The 19,749-nt window shown below is 45.0% G+C and overlaps 1 protein-coding gene across 5 annotated transcripts in view; it reads left to right on the top strand.

Annotated features, from left to right (window-relative positions):
- Window positions 1–19,749, top strand: part of LOC147703671 (butyrophilin subfamily 2 member A1-like) — a 415,432-nt gene that overhangs the window by 103,743 nt on the left and 291,940 nt on the right. For all 5 annotated transcript variants that reach the window (XM_086932017.1, XM_086932018.1, XM_086932019.1 and 2 more), the window contains exon 4: window positions 11,884–12,168. In XM_086932017.1, coding sequence (XP_086788143.1) covers window positions 11,884–12,168 — 285 coding nt within the window. The remainder of the gene's footprint in view (window positions 1–11,883; window positions 12,169–19,749) is intronic.

Below are 19,749 nucleotides of genomic sequence, written 5' to 3' on the forward strand. Positions count from 1 at the left end.
TGGAATCTAAACATTGTTCTTACTAGACTCATGGGTCCCCCATTTGAGCCTTTACACAAATGTGAATTACAGTTCCCTACATGGAAAGTAGCTTCCCTTCTTGCAATCACCTCTCTCAGGAGAGTAAGTGAAATCCAGGCTTTAACCATAAAATAACTATTCTTAGAAATACATCCTAACAAAGTGGTTCTCAGAACAAATCCAAAATTCCTTCCCAAAGTAATTTCTACTTTCCATCTTAATCAATCAGTAGAATTACCAGTATTTTTCCAAAACCCTGATTACGTAGCAGAGAGAGCTCTTCACACGTTTGACGTCAAAAGAGCTCTGCTTTATTATATCTACAGGACTAAAGCATTTAGAAAAACAAAACAATTGTTTGTGGCTTTCTCTCCACCTCACAAAGGCAATCCCATCTCCAAAGCTGGAATTGGCAGGTAGATACTCAAATGCATTCAAATATGCTATCGCAAAGCAAAACACACATTAACAATTCCCCCTAGAGCACATTCAACACGCAAACTAGGGGCTTCCATGGCACTCTTAGGGAACATTCCCCTAGAAGATATATGTAAGGCAGCCACATGGTCTACTTCACACACTATCACTAAACACTAATGTGTAGATGTGCATGCAAAGCAATAAGCTTCTGTAGGCCAGACTGTTCTTAAAACACTTTTCAAACCACTGCAATCGATACAGGTGACCACCGCTAGGGGAGGAACTGCTGTACATTCTATGCACAAGTATGAATTCTGCAGCTCATATGCCTTGAACGGAAAATGCTACTTACCAGTATGCATCTGTTCTTGGCATGTAGAGCTGCAGAGATTCATACACCCACCCACCTCCCCGGAACCTGTATCTGTTCTAGTGTTATCTTACTTAGATACATTCACATGGACATCTTTTCTGTTTCTTACAAACTCCATCATTTCCCATCATGGCGAAAAACAATCTAAAGATTGAGTCGAGGTCCATGCACACTATCGTCCAAGGGAGGAGTCACCTATCTCATGACTACAAAGACTTCTTCCAAGACAACTGTAGTAGCAAGCCTCAGCCAGGCCTACCAGTCCAAGGGATTTGCCCTTCTCTGCTCAGAGTCCTTAGACCAAAAAGAAGTTGGCACAGAAACTGGAATAGAAAAGACAGAGTTTATTAAACCTCATGAGGTGGAACTACCTTCACAAACACCCTTCGGTAGTGTATGAGGTAGCACCCTGACTGGAAGGAGCTTGGTCCTTTTATACCCACACAGGGGCTCAAAAGAAGGCGGTACAAGGTACAGAATGCTGGTTTCAAATACATACAAAGTCATACAGAGAGTGTGCTAGCAACAAGTGGGAAGCGCTGACAGTAAGCTAATTCTGGTGGACACATCTTGACAGTTACAAGTTGGAGACAGCTGTAAGCTGAACTGGGCATGTGCAAAGCAGAAGAGGATAAATATATCTTGTCTCTAGGCAGATTTCAAGAGCAGTTAACAGGAAGGTAGGACAGAGCACATGGCAAACAAAATGGCCGACAGAAATACAAAATGGATTCCGTAAAACGGGCAAAATAGTCTCTAAATACAAGATGTCTTCTGCTAATGCTTAACCTAATCATTGCTAAATTACAACAAAACAACAAGGTGCAAGCATTCGAGCCCAACACTAGATGGCGATCTATGCACAAGTATGAATCTCTGCAGCTCTACATGCGAAGAACAGATGCATACTGGTAAGTAGCATTTTCCTTTCCATCCATTCCCGTCAGTCATCCAACACTCGTCGTATATCAGATTTCCACCACCGCTGGTTGGAAACCACTTTAGATCAGTAGGTCCTAGCACTGCAGGGCAACTTACGAGAATTCCACATCAACCCACCCAACATACCATCCTGACACTATAGCCTCAGTCGAGACCATCTGACCCTCTTGCAAGAAGAGATCTTAGCCTTGCTCCAGAACGGTGCCATACAGCCAGTCCCTTGCATCAGTGAGGAGAGGGAGTTTACTCACTATACTTCTTCATTCCAGAGTAGGATGGTCACTCCTCCCCATACTAGCTCTATTGCTCCTCAATTGATAAATCTTGTGGGAAGATTTCCATATGGCCATTCCGCAGGATGTCAACCCATTACTTCGAATGGGGGGCTTCATGACTGCCTTTGATCTCAGAGATGCGTATTTCTACCTCCTAACCTACCCTGCTCAACGCAAGTACCATTGGTTCATGGTAAATGGACAGCATTACCAGTTCACAGATCTACCGTGTGGGGTCACCATAGCCCCAAGGGGTTTCACATAGTTTTTGGCAGTGGTGACTGCTCATCTGCGCCGAGCTGGCATCCATGTATTTCCTACCTCAACAACTGGTTAATCAAGAGAGCAGACAGCGGTGCTAGCACACACACACACACACACACACACACACACACAGACAGCCCAGGCTTATACAGCCAAGAGTTCACAGTAAATGCCAAGAAGTCTTATCTTCAACCTCAGCAGAATCAGCTCTTACTGAGATCAGTTCTCACATTGACAGTACACCCCAATCAGCAGAGGGTGAAGGCATTTCAGCAGGTGTTCTCTTTTACACACCACACGTGCCAGAACTGTGCGTTTGGCAATAAAGCACTTGAGTATGGTGGCAACATGTATAGCAAATGTTCCACATGGCAAGTTGCACATGCTTCCACTTCATCAGTGCCTCACCAGCCGGTGGTCACAAGCCGATGTTCAATGGAAATCTCCAGTCTTTTTGAAGGCCAGCACTCCACGCACTCTGCAATGGTGGAACAGTAATAATTTGTTCACAAACCTTCCAGACACTTCTGCTTGTCTGGACTTTTACTTCTACTTGCACACATCCCACCCATATGAAAAACCAGATCCTTGGTTGAGCCTTCTCCGTCACCACTCTTAATCCGTGGAATGACCTGCTGCTACCCTTAAGAGCCTCCTCTTTACTTCTTGAATTCTGCAAGACGCTAAGACCTGGCTTTTGGAGTCGCCGCACTAGACAATATGTTTGGATTGACTCGCAACTATTCAGCGCCAAGATACCATCCTGGGCGTTTGTGAGCTCCGAAATGCATTGGGTAACATCAATTTTGCAACTGAGGATGTTTTATTTTTTTGCGTGCCCAGACAAAGGCTCGGATAGGCATATCTGTGGCATAAGAAACTGTTGAAATATAAGTGTCACACGAGTGAACAGAACAACGAAAATAAATGAAGTCATAAAAAGACTTTTGAGTACATGGAATAATTACTGTTGAAATTTCAAAAGCAGTTGGTAAAACCTCGTAATAATCACAATTGATGCTGTGCACCTGCTTTTGGAGGAAAACTCCGCTCCATCCCAAAAGATGTATTGATAACCGCGAGATATCAGTGTACATCACTCTATCCAGGGAGCACGCAAAAGGATGACAGTTGAATAAAAATGGCAAAATTAAGGAAGGTGTTCAAGCGGTGTGCACTGCAATTTTTGGAAAGTGGCAACATGTATAGCAAATGTTCCACATGCCAGGTTGCACATGCTCCCACTTCATCAGTGCCTCACCAGTCGGTGGTCACAAGCGAATGTTCATTGGAAATCTCTAGTATTGATGAAGGCCAGCACTTCAAGCACTCTGCAATGGTGGAACAGCAATAATTTGTTCACAAACCTTCCAGACACTTTTGCTCATTTGGACTTCTACTTTTACTTACACACATCCCACCCATATGGAAAACCAGATCCGTTGGTTGAGCCTTCTCCTTCACCGCTCTTAATCCATGGAACGACCTGCTGCTACCCATAAGAGCCTCCTCTTTACTTCTTGAATTCTGCAAGAAGCTGAAGACCTGGCTTTTGGAGTAGTCGCACTAGGCAATATGTTTGGCTTGACTCGCACCTACTCAGCACCAAGATACCCTCATGGATGTTTGTGAGCTCTCCACAGCTACATAACATAACATAATATGGGCACGCTTTTTGTGGACACCTTTCTGCAGATGGCCATTACTACAGTAGCGCCATTTAATAGGTGATGTGCACATCTAAACAATATTACCATCCAGGGCACCTGGACCCCCTTTCCCCCCCTTCAGCAGGGAAGGCATCAGTTACCTGGAACTAATGGCCCTCTTTCCTATCCAGCAAAGTATTCTGTTCCATAGTATGTATGACACAAGGTGATACTTGTGCACACAGAAAACTAGACAGCCATGTACTTCACTCAGCACTGGCACATCAGATTTGACATTGTGCAACTTGCCATCACTTACATCTTCTGGCAGAGCATCTCCCATGGGCAGACAATGATTTTGTGTATTTCCAAAGCCGGACACATCTAAAAGTCTGCCAGTGGGAGCTTCATATGCAAGTCCTCCAAAGGTACTTCCACCATTAGGGAACTCCACTCATCGACCTATTCATTAGCCCGGAAAATACAAAATGCAAAAGCTTCGCCTCCAGGAAACCACACAAACAGTCCCTGGGCAATACACTAAAGCATGTGTATCAACAGCCACACATGATATACATGGAAAATGTTACCTACTGTTAAATCATCTATTTGTAGTGTGAAGTACTGTAAATTTGCAGACACTCGCCCCCCTCCCCAGGCGTGGGCAGTGATGGCGTGTTTCTTACCACAAATATCCATGCAGTCTTAAATAACATCAAGGGCACATACCTATTTCTCTTTACATTCATTCCCCTTTCATCTTTCACTCTCTGAACAAAAAACAATCTAAGGCTGGAGTTGGTGGCCATGCACATTGTAACAGTAAGGGAGGAGTCTCACAACATTGCTTGACTCAAAACTTCTTTGAAGAAAAACAGTTTGTCATGTTTGAGCTCAAACCTAGATGGCAGGAGTATGCAAAGAATGTGAATCTACAGCACTGCATGCTATGAACCGCTGTTTACAGGGTAAGTAACATTTTCCTTTCTGCTGTTGCAAAATAGCACTGCCCTCCACACAATTGAATGGAGAAAAATAGTACACCTTTGCAAAATGTTTATGTGGTACTATAGAGTGCTACTTTTCTGTTTTTTTGCTCTACTTTTTTGTGGTTGCTAATGGTGTTTTGTTGCAGGGAAAATCAGTGCTTGTTTTTATTTACTTAGAACAAGTAGAAACAATTATTTTTACAGCAACAAAAAGCAAATGCCAGCACAAAAAAAATACCACAACCTTGCAATATCTTGTTTGCTGCTTTTGCATGAATATTAGTAACAAAAGATCAATGCATGTAATCTGGTTGCAGATATGTGGTGTTGTATGTCTTGTGCTGGAAGTCTCCTCTCCGGTATTGCCCCAAATACTTACCTGTAGTTGTCATTACTCTGAATCCTTGCTCCCTCATCCCAGTTCTAGCAAGAGATGTTATGTCCTCAACCTGTAGCTTGACAATTTCGACTTAACCCCTCCCCTTTGTTTCTTGCGCCTCCTTCCTTGAATACAATTCCCACCCAAAGTAATTACACTTCTTATTTCATCTGCCTCCTTGGGATGCTGGATTGGACTTTGCTGCCTTTTAATTGTCGGGTAAGTGTTTTTCATTCTTTTTACTTTGCTTCAGGAGGGTCTAGGTACTGCTCTGGTATGCTATCGGAAGCCTTGGTTTTGTCAGTGTGGGGGCAGATTTGCATACATGCGGTAGGAGGGACTTGGCGGGGCCACATCACAGTCCTAGTGTGCCCCATTTCTGTTGGCTTCCCTGTTCTGTTTAGGGTAGCAAATTGTGCTGCTTTTGGAGGAAGTAGCCTCTTTTCTTGTGTACCCTCCCCCATCCTCTGGGTTGTGCCAGGGACTGTGGAGCCTTCTGTAGCAATATAAAGTGTGTCACCTCTCCTTGACACCTTTGATGCATTAGGTCTCAGGTTGGCTGTTCTTGCATTGTATGAATGTGTTTAGTTGCAAGAAGACGATAGGGCTACCTGCGCTTTTATCAGTTTTGGTCTATGCGAGAAGCATGGAGGAGGCAGGTGAATGCAGTAAGTGCTCTGCTTATCGGAAGCATGCTGAGGGCACTAAACGTGTAGAGCTGAGGTGGCTTGCCTTCTCAATTTTATCAACTGCATCTGAACATCAGACTATTATTGATCTGCCTGCATGGTAGGCACTGATTCCTCCTTAGAACTGGGACAAGGTAATAATGTGCACAGTTCTGAGGTTCTCACACGAAGTGCTGTTGCTTTTTGCAGATACATTCAGAAGATGTTGTCTCGTGTGTAGGCTACCTCCAGAATATTGAGTGCTTGTTGATACCTTTAGGTCACCACTGGTTTTAGGCAGTATGAGATTGCAGGCACAGGCTCTGTTGAGGAGCTGTGAGGTCAGCTTGTTGGCTGGTACCTTGAGAGCTTGTTTCATTTAATGCTTCCTGTTCACTAAGTTATAAAACAAACATGGGACATAAGAAAAGAAAATAGTCTGCCATTGACAAAAGTTGCAAATGAGAGCCCCCCCAGGCAAGGGAAGCAGATATGCTGCACGTGTAAGGAGTGACATGATTTCAGGCAAATGAGAAAGATACTGAATCTGAAGTATGCAGAACCTGCCTTCTTTAAATACCGACCGCTCCATCACAAAGAATGCTCAGGTAAGTTTGGAATGAAGCAAGCAGGCAAACAAGTAGGTAATGGAAAGACCCTATAGAGGTGAAACTAAAAGAACACTGCACACTTGAGTGGGTGCAGCAAATTCTTTAGGTTCTAGTGTCCCTGTCGTAGTGTGTATGTTCCATCCCACTCCTGGTTTTCTGAGTTTAATCCACCCTATTTGTTGCTTGTGCAGGAGACCCTTGTCACCTGTGACCTGACAAGAGACCTACGTGATTTGGTATGTTGCTCTCCACCATGGCACCAGATTACTTTGGGTGATAGGAGTTCTCCCAGACGTGGGACTCCTTTTATCATGGGCAGTTGCTGCTTCCGTGGCAAGCCCATGAAACCAGTAAGGGCTGGCGCCATCTGATTCATAGTAGGGGGTTCAAGACTTTGTATCAGAACCTGAGTTGAGAGACTGCCCACCAACTCTCTTGTGTAAATACCTGCAGTATGGCATGACTGACTATATCGCCTAATTAGATGAGGTGTGCGTAACAAAGCTCGGTCATCCATATGTGGTGTGCCCCTGGATGTATGGAATCCCTCGTGTTGCAGGGTACTCGTTCGCGCTCTACAAACTATAAAATAAATAAATACGCTGGATCTTAGTGGTAGTCAGTCCTACTGCCTCCCCTTCTATGTGCACGCCCTTTGTGTGGCTCTTTGCTTTCAGCCGGCCTTGCAGAAACCTTTGGAAACAAGTGCATATGTCTGGTTCTTAGTTCATATGCATTGAAACGAGCTGGAAGGATTCCATGTGATTACTGGACCAAGACCAGTCCAGCTCCAGCGGGTCAGACAATGGCCTGAGAGTAGTAAAACTTGGAGAATGATTGTGGTTAAGAGCATGGGCAAGGAAGGCACACCTCACACAAAACAATGTGTTGCTTGTCCATCCACGGTATCCTTTTCTGCTGGATCGGCAAGAACCCCGCAAAGAACCTGTTGTGCACAGGTCCTTGGGATCCGGATCTATACACTAAGGGTTATGGCTTCCCTGCGTCTTGTTGCTTTGAAGCTGTATCACACTGCCAAGGACATTTACTTTTGACACCTTGAACTTTACTTTTTCGTAAAAGTATTGGGTCAGCTTTAAATTTGAGTGACCATTTGCTTGGAGGCCAGCAGACCAAGTGCTGGATATAAGCTGACACCTATAGCTTAGTGATTGTTCGTCTTTCACGGGAAGAAGGTCTGTCCATCTTTGTAGAAGAAGGCTAGGTTCAGAAGGATAGGTTCAGAATCTTTGGCTGGCGCCCTGGTTGGGAGATAGGGTAGGGACTTTACCCTGTACTGAGGGAAAAGTATGCTTCTGCTCGATCTGAAAGAGAAACCCAGATGGAGAGTGCTGCATATAGAAAACTGCCATTGTCGCGAGAGAGCCTGCAGGCCTCTGCTGCCATTGGTGCAGTTCAGATGTCGTATGGGTAACAAGTGCTTGCGCCCTACCGTTGCTTTTGTGAAACCCGTTTGCGTAAGGCCTGCATGCTTGCAACCCTGCATTGTCTCCGAGATCCCTGTTCTATGAGTGATGCCTATTGGGGGGGAGAGCTGTCCTGCCTCCTCCTGCCATGATGCCTACGAAATACCCCCTTGTCAAATGGCACCATTGGAGCATGGGATTCCTTGGCCTTTATCCCACCGTGGTTCTTCTCTAGTATCTCAAGAGGCTATTGACCGATTAATGTAGTACAGTGTAGTGCTATTACAGCCCGTGACCCGCCAATAGTAGTTTGCATCCCCTGCAAAGAACTGAGTCTGGTATTGAACAATGTGCAGATGCTCCACTCGGCAGTATCCATAAAGTATAGTTGCATCTGTATCCCTGTTTTATTATCTGGATGTTCTGCGAAGGACAGATTAATTATAGATTCACTACAATCGCCACCAGACCCTATTTCCTTAATGTAAATAACAATGCATGGGCATTTAATTCATTGCGGATGATATATGTGCTAGTTTAATTAGATATTGTACCACACATCACCGTCCAAGACAAAGCCTTGACTGTTTGACCTTTCCCATGAAAGTCAAAGAGAGTAGGAACTTGGTAATTTACTGAGTGTCAAGCAGGACTGGGTTCTTGTGCTTCAAAGGACAAAAGCAGTACTTGTGACAATGGCTATCTAGGTGCCCTTGAGTTAGTCATGCCCCAGAGAACTGACCTGACAACAACTAATCCATTCATGTGGAGACCAGGAACTGAAGTGGAAGGCCAGTGATTCATTTAAGCCATTGGCACTATTTGTGCAGACCAACACTTATTTTTCTGCATTAGATATTTACTGAACGCAAGAGAGGGAAAAACACACTGATGGGAAAGACGGGGGAATGGAAAGAGGGCATACAGTCACAAAGGGAAATAGCAGGAACCTGCAAGAGTGACATAGGGGGGGGGCAGGGAGTGTCTGGTAGTGAAATAAAGAGGCATGAGGTGGATTTCGGATTACCAGTCTTGGTATTCATCGCACCAACGTTTAATTGCACTGGCCATGAGCTTCTGAGCAGAACTTTGGGCACTAGCATTCTTACTGTTACAAATTATGTGGAAGTGAGACATATGTGGCTTCACTACGTGCAATGCGCATGCACATGCTTGGTCTTCAATTTTTATAATTATCCCAGGGTGTATTGATGTCCCTCTCTGGTGGGAAGACTATCACCAACCTGTGAAGTAAGAGTGTCTGAAGAACTAAGAATGCAATAGTTTATATCTAAGTAATGTGTTTTAAGTTCTTCCTCATAAAGATGGTAAAAGCATGTGAATAAAAGTGCCCCTTTTTGATATGGTTGCTCATGTGATTTTGACTGAAAGCACACTGGGTCTCTGCCAACCAGGTCCCCAGTGCCAGAGCTCTTTCACAAAATTGTGCAATTGTTCCCCCAGTTGGGAAAACCTTTAGCATCATCTGTAACTCCCTAATAAATGTCACCCTGGTACCTAAGGCTTGAGGTATAAAAGAGGGTCCCTAAGGGCTGCAGCACAAATTGTGCCACCCTAAGGGACCCCTCACCAAGCACATGCACAACTGCCATTGCAGGCTGCGTGTCTTGTTGCAAACAAAAGTGAAAACACGACCTGTCCCCTACCATTACATATGATATTTTTAAGTCACCTAGCCCTAAGGCAGGGTGCTATATGTGAGGGTATATCTGCATGAGTAGATATGCCCCTGTGCCGGACAGCCCTATTGCTGCCAGTGCAAGTGACCAGAGAAGTCATCCTTAACCATGTACTGGACACTGGTTCCCCAGCTACATGATGTCTTCACTGAAACTAGGGATGCTTGGTACCAAACATATATTCTTGATAAACCCACTCTGATGCTATGTGTTGGATTTATCAATACATGCACTCAGAGGGCATTTTAGAGGGGCCCCCTGAAAACCTACCAGCCTCTGGTGTGCTTATTGACTAGATTCTGCCAGTCTGCCATCCGAGACACTGTCCTGACTTCCTACGGTGAGAGCCTTTGCTCTCAGGAGACTCAGAACAAAAGCCTGTCCTAGCAGAGGGTGTGACACCCCCTTCCACAGGATGACCTGCTGATTAGCCTCCTTGGGCTGGGAAGCTTCAAAGAAGTTGCCTGCTTTGGAATGCAAATCTGGCTCCCCTCACAGGAGAGGAAGCCACTCTCTCTTGTCCAGTGCCCACTTGGCACCTGGACAGGTGGGAAAATTAGCTAGCCGGGTAGGCGTGCCACCCTCAGGTTAGTCCCATCCCCAATGTGCACTACGTGTGAGATAGACACAATTTTTCAAAGGTAGCCATTTTTGTGATGGCATATTTAGGGATTCTGGGACAGGATTGTGCCCACTTCTCACAGGAAGTGGTCATATAGAGGGGCATAGTGACCTCAAGGGTCAGTAGCCCATTGACTACTACACTTCACTCCCCTAACACCCCTAAATTCAGTGTTTAGGGCAGCCCATGAGCACCAGAGAAGGAGATCCTGAAGACCTTTGAAGAAGAAGCAAACAAACAGCCACAAAAGCAGAAGAGAGCACCTGACCTGGCCCAGCCCGCTGACCTGACTGCCGTTCTCGGTCTATTCTGTACCAAAGTCGGCTCATCTTTCAGCTGAGTGCCTTCAGAATCTGGGAGGACTGCCTGCCTTCAATAAAGACCAAGACCTCTGTGAACAGTGGACCTGCTCAAAATCAACTCCATAGAAAGGATCTGCAGACTCTGGAACAACTAAAGGCCCAACACACAAAGTCACCTCTGCACTTGATGCCTCCTGCCCGAGTTGAAGTGGCTCAGCGGTGCCAACCAGGTTCTCCAGCGCAGCAGACTCCGAGTCCAGCGTCGGTTCCCCCTTGTGGACTCTCCGATGTCGCCTGCAGCCTTTACACTCCTCCAGGTAAGGAACCCAATGCCTAAAGACACCTCTGCATCTGTCGCCCTTGAGCCCCTGAGAAGAGGACCCTTGGTGTTCCTACGTCCCGAGCATCACCAGTCTTGAACCTCCTTATTGGTTCACACCGACTGGTCTCCTAGTCCAAGCCTACAGCCTCTTTCCACAGTGAGAAATCGCTATTAAAATCTATTGGGTTCCTGATGCTGTTTTGCACCCTGCAACCAGCCACCCCACTGCTGCTGATGTTGTACCGCTGGTGCTGTCTTGGACCTTGCCCACCACTCTCCTTAACTCCTCGAGATTGGTCCTGTAAGTTGATGTACTGTACCTGTTTGCTGAACTTGTTTTTCCGTTCATAGGAATACATTGCAGAGTTCAAAAACTGTAGAGTCCAATTTTTGAACAGAAAATAATTTATATTTTAAAACGTGCTTATTTGAGCAATTTTTCTCTGATGCCTAAACGTGTGTAAAGTTACTTGCTATTTTTATAAATTGGTGTGGATCACCTGGTTGAGTCATGTTACCATTTATTAGTCAGTTGGGTGTATTTGCAAATGTCTTGCACTCCTCCGTGTTAGGCCTAAGGCTGCTCTACCACACTACTCCTTAACAGAGCATTTTGGGATTGTATAGCAAGCCCTGCCCACTAGTAAGGGAACTCCTGGACTGTTTACACTGTTTATCAGATTATTGATATATTGCATAAAGAGCCGGCTTCCCACAGCGTAGTACTGCTTTCCAGCAGAATTGCTGAGAACAGGATTAAAAAAAGGGTTGGGTGTAGTCTAGTCAGACAGAGATGTTTGTAAGCGTATATGGTCTTGGAACAGGCAAGGGAAGGTGTTATGTAGTAGGGCTCTAATGGTCTTTATCTTTTGGTTTATGTGCCTTTCTGTGACCCTAATTTCACTTTGCTGTTTTGTAGCAACGGGATCCGATCCTAGCATTGGCATTGAAGTCCTCCAAGATGGTGGGATAAAGATGATGTGCTTGTCGACAGGATGGTACCCAGAGCCCAAGTTGCTGAATATAAAAGACGATGGACAGATGGCGACAGGGGACTTTTCTGAGCTAAAAGTCCAGCAGGAAGATCACTACTATAGTCTTGAATATTCTCAGGTCATAACACAGAATTCAAACAAGCCCTTTACCTGTGTGGTCGGAACAGTCCTCTCCAATCAGCAAAAAGAGTCATCACTTATTGTATCAGGTGAGTGGCGGTCACAAAGGTCCGACAATTTGGGTGACATCCGAACAATGGTATGGTAATTCAGTGTGCCTTTGCTTAGGAGTTAGTTTCTGTTAGGGGACTTGGGTGCTGGTTTCTGTTTGGGGACTTTGTTGCTGCCTTGAACTCTGATTTCTCTGATTAAGATTCTGAACAAATCTGAATAGTTTTATGTCTATCCCAATCCACTTTAACTGCGGGTGTCTGACCTGGTGTTCCTCCTTTAGCCTTTTAAATTTCTGACTTTTGGTGAGCCTTGCCATTCTGTAGAAAACTTACTAGCATTAGTGAGAAATTCAGCACTTGGCATGTATGATGTTCAAACTACTCAACAAACCCCTTACTCGCGCTGCCTTGCATCCTCTTTCCAATCGCATATGCTGATTAAAAAAGTTAGAAGCATCCATCAGTGTTTATTTTTCCTCAACTGGGGGCCACCGTTCAGCATGCTTTAATTTTTTGTCTTTTCTGTATTAAAGTGTGGTCCCAACATCCTAAGCCCCAAAGTTCAGGCTTCAAGTCAAGCTTATTGTAGCTTATACAGTTTGTACAAGCTAAACCACTAGGTATTGCATTTCCTGTCTTGCGCATAACCATCCAGTCCTTGTCCTTTTCTTTACCTCATGATCAGAATTGACCTGGCTATCTGTATTAAGAATCAAAAAAATCATTCTTCACTTAATGAGAACAGAAGTAAGTTTTCAAAAAATCTTACTGGCTTTTTATGGGGCCAGTCAGAACCTTGCAGTGAAGTCTCAAGAGCGTCATACTTGTGTAGTTTTTCTCCCTATGCATCAATGTTTCTGTCTTTGATTTATTAAATGTGAAAGTAATCCCAGGGTGGGTGTAGAAACCTATTCACATGACCAGTTTGCCTCTGTAAAGTGTAAAAAGCGCAGTGAGTCAAGTGTGGTATGATAGTGCTTCTTCAGGACATAAAACCAGTTTGAGCAATTACACTGTAAATTGATACTAGCTCGCGTTTTGGGCACCGTGTAGCTACTGGTGTTTCAGAATATGGAATATTGTTCCTGTGAAGGGCCTGCACCACTGGCCATACATCTAGTGCCTGTGGCTTCAGACAGACTGCTTGCCTAAATTGTTGTTTCCAGACCATATTGAACTGTATCCACATGAAAGAGAAATGTGAGCATCCCGGGCCGTCATCAACATCTTTTTACGAAGAATACCCTAGTTTGCTACTACACAGATGGCCTGTACAATCACATGGCCACCAGGTTTACTTTGTGACTAGCATTTCCGAGTTCTTCAGCTGTGTATGAGCCTTTGCTGTGGGTACTCAGGCCTCCCACATTTTAGAGGCTCAGGAGTAAAATATTAAACTGTGGGAGAAAAACAAGAATGGGGCCCAGGTGAAAGGCTGGGCTCTGAGCGTTATAAAATTACCTTGTGTCTTCATCAAGAAAAACCCAGGGCCTCTCTCAAGGCAAAGGTGTGGTTGGAGAAAATTCAGTTTGAGGCATGTGTGGCTGTAGATACACATGTTGTAAATACTCCTGCCTTCTAGTATTAGGCGGAATGTTTCCAAGTTTTTTTCCTTCGAAGAATTCTTCATGAGTCACAAGTTAGTGTGACTCCATCTCTTGGTAATGCGCCTGATCACCATCTCCTTTTAGTTGAAGAAGACTCTTGAAGGCCATCTAACTTGTCAACTTGAGACATCGGCAGGAGCAGAGATGAAGCCCCAAACTTCTTTAGCACCCAAGTCCTTGAGGGGGAAAATCATCCAGAGCCATCGCCTACAACAAGGAGGTCGCCACCCCCAACCCCAGTTCTGACTCTGACCTTGAGATCGAAGGTCGTGAATACAGTTACCCCCCTTACCTCTCAACACCACTCGCACTCAGAGTAGACACCCGTAAGGGGAATACAGTCTCTCTGGACCCACAGGGACATACTCCCGGACAGCTACTGTCTTTGGGCCATGGTCAGCACAACTTTGGACTCCACGCCCATCCTCGGCTCGTCACCAAAGAAGATACTAAAGCCGACTTATTTTGCGCTGACCGCTCTCAGCTTGGAGCCAATCCGACCTTTAGATACGAAACTTTCGGCGTTGAAACCAAAATCTGCGCTAGTTCCAAAGCATTTGGTGCTGGCAAAATGTTTTTTATCCATCTGCTCCAAAAACTACTGGACGAACTCCACTTCCACCATAGACATATTATCATCCACTACCAGACAAGTTGAATCCTTAGGCAGCCTCTGGCATCCGCCACTCAGCCTTCTAAAAGGCAGCTTAGTTTAGAGGAGGCCTTTGAGCTCCCACCCCGACCAAGCAGCAGAAGAAACACAACAAAGCCACCAGTCCTCTTACTCAGCATGAACTACCTGTCGAGGCCTCAAAAAATCATAAAACGTTTACTAGACCTACAGGTCTAGTGACTTAAACAACCTACTCAACCTAATTGTAATGCTCTTGACCTATAAACTGGTTTCAAATGATGTTATTCTGGGCAAATATTTTATTCACTGAACCGCCAATTTCTTCATTATCACATATGTCTATTGTTCTAAAAACTCTTTTGTCTGATTTAATAGACTAAACTTTTATTTCATATATAATGCTAATCTAGCCACCTATAGAATCAACATGGCCAGACTTGCTTCTTAGTTCATTAACTATAACCAGAAACAGTGGTTCCTGTGGAAGAAATTGGATCTGTAGAAAGTACTAATATTCATATGCGCTATCGCATTGCAGGAATGGGTTAGTGCAATATCCAAAGGAGAAAGCCATACACAACTCAGTATTGGGTGTGAACAATAGTTATTTGTGTAAATATAAAATCAGTTAATCAATTGTACAGTACAGTGTGTCCCCAATGAACATGGAACCTACAACAATTTGTGACTTATTAGTGACAAGTTCATATGGTTTCCAACAAAATGTTAAAGTCGACCATCCAGAGAAATCAATAATAGGCATGGTTCGCTTTATTTTCGTCTACAGCATTTCGACCCCTATAGAAATGAGGGGTCTCTTCAGGACCTAGCAATATAGGGACATCTGAATAGAATAATATTCTGTCCTCGTGATAGGTATGAACCTCAGGAAGGTGAAAAAGTGAAAGCAAGCGCTTACTCTCATGGGACCCGGCCGGCAGTGCAGTTGCTATGCAAATTCGTATACACACGACAGTACGTGTATTGTATTGAGGCCAGGCAGAAGGATGATTGTCCTCATAGATCAAATTATGCTCCTGTATATGGTAGCATCAAAAAGGATGCAGAGAACAGGTCATGTCGGCCCGTGTACCTGTGTAGTATTCTATGCAGTGGCTTAGGAATCAAGCCGCGCGTGCAACCGCTACGTTCTCCCTTCGGACCGCTTGCGTCTATGTCCCACGCTGCTATATACGTATAGTAGCGTGAGACATAGACGCAAGAGTTCCGTGTTGTGTGCATAGGCATTTGCATAGCAACTGCACTTCCGTGCAGTTCAGCTTTTCTGTCATTCCCCCTCTCCTCGCTGGGTGCCCGACTGGGTCCCATGTGAGTAACCGCTTGCTTTCACACCTTCCTGAGGTTCACATCTATCACAATGACAGAGTATCATTCTACTCAGATGTCCTTATATTGCTAGGTCCTGAAGAGACCCCTCATTTCTATAGGGGTTGAAACACTGTCACCAAAAATAATGCGAACCATTCCTATTATTGATTTCTCTGGATGGTCGACTTTTAACATTTTGTTGGAAACCATATGTACTTGTCGCTAATATGTCACTAATTGTTGTAGGTTCCATGTTCACTGGGGACACAATGCACTGTACAATTGATTAATTGTTTTTATATTCACATAAATAACCATTGTTCACACCCAATACTGAGTTGTGTATGGCTTTCTCCTTTGGATATCTCACTAATCCATTCCTGCATTGCGATTGCGCATATGGCATGGCATCTTTGTGAGTAGGGTTTACCGTGTAACCTTTTTTCGACTCTTAGTTCATTAACAGCCTTGTCATCAGGGTTAGGTCAGGCATGTTTATCAAATCATGTTTACAACCTGTTTAAAGCCTTTTAATGAATACATAACTAAAGCATCAAATGGTAGCACACTGTCCTTTGCAAGCAGCAGATTTTACATTGAAATGGCCACAATGTTTTCCACCTACATGCGGTTTTACTGATAAAACTATATACTGTACAAACAGTGTTTGGAAATAGGGTTTCTGTAAATATTTGGCATTTTCACATCGCCAAGTAAAGTGCTCTGATTTGTTTTGCCCCAATTTAAATCTTTGTTTGCTTCACACTTCTCAATTACAAAAAAATTACTTAAATTCATGATACATTTCGAAAATTGTACTACTCATTTACAAGCTATTTCAATGTTATATGTTAGAAACAAAACTGACATCTTACGGCCTTTTGTTTCACAATGGTTGTCCGACAGCTCACTTGACAAAAACCTCCAACTGTAGTAAAAGAAAGAAAAAGAAACTCAATTTTCCAAATAGCAGTTAGCAAAAAGACAAACTCACATTTGACCTCTTTCCATGAACAGGCAGCAAATGTGTGAACATAAAAACAAGATTTAAAGGCATCTTTATTGCTCTTTTACTTTCTGAATGAACAAAATGCCTGTTCCTTTCCAGATTTATTCACTTGCCAGAACGGACCAGTGGGTGTTAAAAATAGCTTGACCTGATAAAATCTGACTCGCCATTGCGGGTGAGCGAGTGGAGTTTTTGAAGCCTGCTGTCCACTCCTCCCAGGCCCTCAGCCTCATCATCCCCATCTGCTTCTCCTGCTGACTAACTTTCCTCCAAACCGCAGGGGTCACCACACTCTTACTTTGGCCGACATAGCTGGGGGCCCATATGACATGCCCAGCAGGGAAACCCATGGGATTCCTATGACATGGACCCTCCACGGGATACAGACCCTGACCTCTCCTTCGGGAAGAGGTTCAAGTACTCCGTCTCTAAGGTGCTATAGAGCCTGTGCCACAGCACTTGCAGGGCTCAGGGGAATATTCCCTCTACTTCTTCATTTCTCAGTCCATTCTGGACTTCAGGCCCCTCAACCTGTACATCCTGTCAGAACATTTACACATGGTCAGTCTTCAGGATGTCATTCCGCTGCTACAGCAAGGTGATTTAATGGCAACACTTGACCTCAAAATGCCTACTTTCACATTCTGATTCATCCAGTGCATTAGCGATACTTCCATTTTGTGGTAAATAGCAAACACTATCAGTTCAAGGTACTGCCATTCTGTGTCCCCACTGCACCTCAGGTATTTACAAAGACCAGGTATACACGTATTCCCATACCTTGAGGATTGGTTGATTAAGAGTGCAATGTAGCAGCAGTGTCTTGCACACAAACAGACCACCATAAAACTCTTACATATACTGGAGATTACCATCAACGCTGTGAAGTCCCACCTCCAGTCCCTTCAACTCCAACCCAATTTCTCGACGCAGAGGTGGGCTGGGCCTATCCTAGCCGGGTAAGGGTCCAGTCCCTTAATGCCTTGCTCTCTTCTTTTCTGACAGACCAACAGGTCAATCTGGACTGTCCTGCACCTCCTTGGCATGGGCATGATGGCCTCCTGTATCTCGAGGTGTTGCCCATGCCATGTCACACATGCGCCTGCTGTAAGAATGCTTAATGCATCAATGGTTTCGGACAGAGGGTCGTTGCGATGGTCTAGTGTTGATCAGTCACCACACTCCTTGCTCCCTGCAGTGGTGGAACATCAACAATGTGTTGCAAGGCTAGCCTTTTCTCGACCCAGTTCCTAAACAACTGACCCGTCCCTCACAGGGTGAGGTGTGCATCTACAGAACCTGACTGTTCAAGTTCAGTGGGAACCCAGTAAATGGGACCTCTGCATCAACTATCTGGAGCCGTTACCCGTCCATCTAGTGCCAAAGGCCTTCCTCCCCCACATCGTGGGCAATTTAGTCCTCATCCAGACTGACAACATGATTACCATGTATTGTCTACAGAAACTGGGAGGCGCATATTCTCCCCATCTCACTCAGCTCGCCCAGGCCATCTAGGGGTGGGCTCTCCACCACAGGATCTGTTAGCAGAGTACCTCCTGGGGGTAGACACCGACTTTGCCGACCTCAGCAGGATGCAGTAATAAGTCCACAAGTGGGAACTCCACTTGCGCATCCTCTTCCCATACTTCCAGATATGTGGGTTCCCAACATAGACCCCTTCGCCACAGCAGAAAACGCAAAAGGCCCAAACGTCGCCTTCAGATTGCCACGACCCCAGTCCATGAGCAATACACTGTGGATGAACTGGTCAGTGATATTTACCTACTCTTTCCTGCATCTACCCCCTCCTACTGTGTGTGGTACTGAGGCTTCAGCAAACCTCCCTCACTTTCATCTTGGTGGCTCCCACCTGGGTCAGACAGTCTTTGTTTTCCATTATCCTCGAGCTCTCTGTGGTTCGGCACACAACCCCCACCAACAGGCCGGCCTTCTCATGCAGAACCATAGAGAAGTCAAGTACTGACCCCAGGAGCCTTAACCTTGTGATCTGGCTCCTGAAGTCCTGGAGTTTGGTTATCTCAGCCTACCTCCAAAATGCATGAATATACTCAAGGAGCCATGCAAGCCTACTACTCGTCCCTGTTATGCTGCCAAATGGAAAAGGTTTTTCAGTTACTGCCTCTCAAATCACTTTGACCACTTAGCAGCTAGTATCCAAAGCGTTGTCTGCTACTTACTACATCTAAAACTCTGACAAATTTAGTAGGTCTTCCTGAGTGCGTCCATGCCTTGCGAGATGCATGCCAGAAGGCCATGCACTGCAGGAGGTGGGTGCTTGCAGGGGTCAGGCCCTGCGCCCAACCCCACAATGCAGATGGCCAAAGGCTGCTTGCAGAAGGGGGTAGGTATGCTCGCGTAGGGTTGCGTGCCGGGTGCGAAGGCCGTACGAGGTGTGGGGTTGGCTGCCCACGAGGGGTTGGATACAGGGCCTGACCCTGAGGGGTTGGATGCAGGGCCTGGCCTGCATGCAGGCCAGGCCCTGCGACCAACCTCACGGCACACATGGTACAAAGGCCATGTGCATCATGGGGTTGGTATTACATATGGTAATAAAATATTACTTTATGTTAAACCAAAAAACTAGAAATATATTGAAAAAAAAAACAGTTAACATGATGTTATAGTTGGGTATAGTAATAATATCTTACTTTTCGTGGGAATAAAACAAATAGCTATAGTATTTTGGGCTTTTTTCAGTGATTTTCTAATTCCCCACTTATTACAGCACTCACAACATGATCTGTGACTTCATTGATAACATGACTGCAATATCTGGAATGACATCATTGATGACAGGACGGTGCATGGCAGAGGCTCCAATCATAGTGTGTTCGAGGCATGTGGGCTACTGAATTCATATCTGTGCATAGATCGCCGCCTAGTGTTGGGTCCGGATGATTGCACATTGTTGTCCTGGAAGAGTCTTCAAAGTATCACGAGATAGGTGGCTCCTCCCCTGGACTACAGTGCGCATGGGCATCGCCTCCATCCCCAGATTGTTTTTTTCCGCCATTGGG

The sequence above is a fragment of the Lissotriton vulgaris genome, chromosome 7, assembly GCF_964263255.1.
Source record: "Lissotriton vulgaris chromosome 7, aLisVul1.2, whole genome shotgun sequence".
Taxonomy (NCBI): Eukaryota; Metazoa; Chordata; class Amphibia; order Caudata; family Salamandridae; genus Lissotriton; species Lissotriton vulgaris.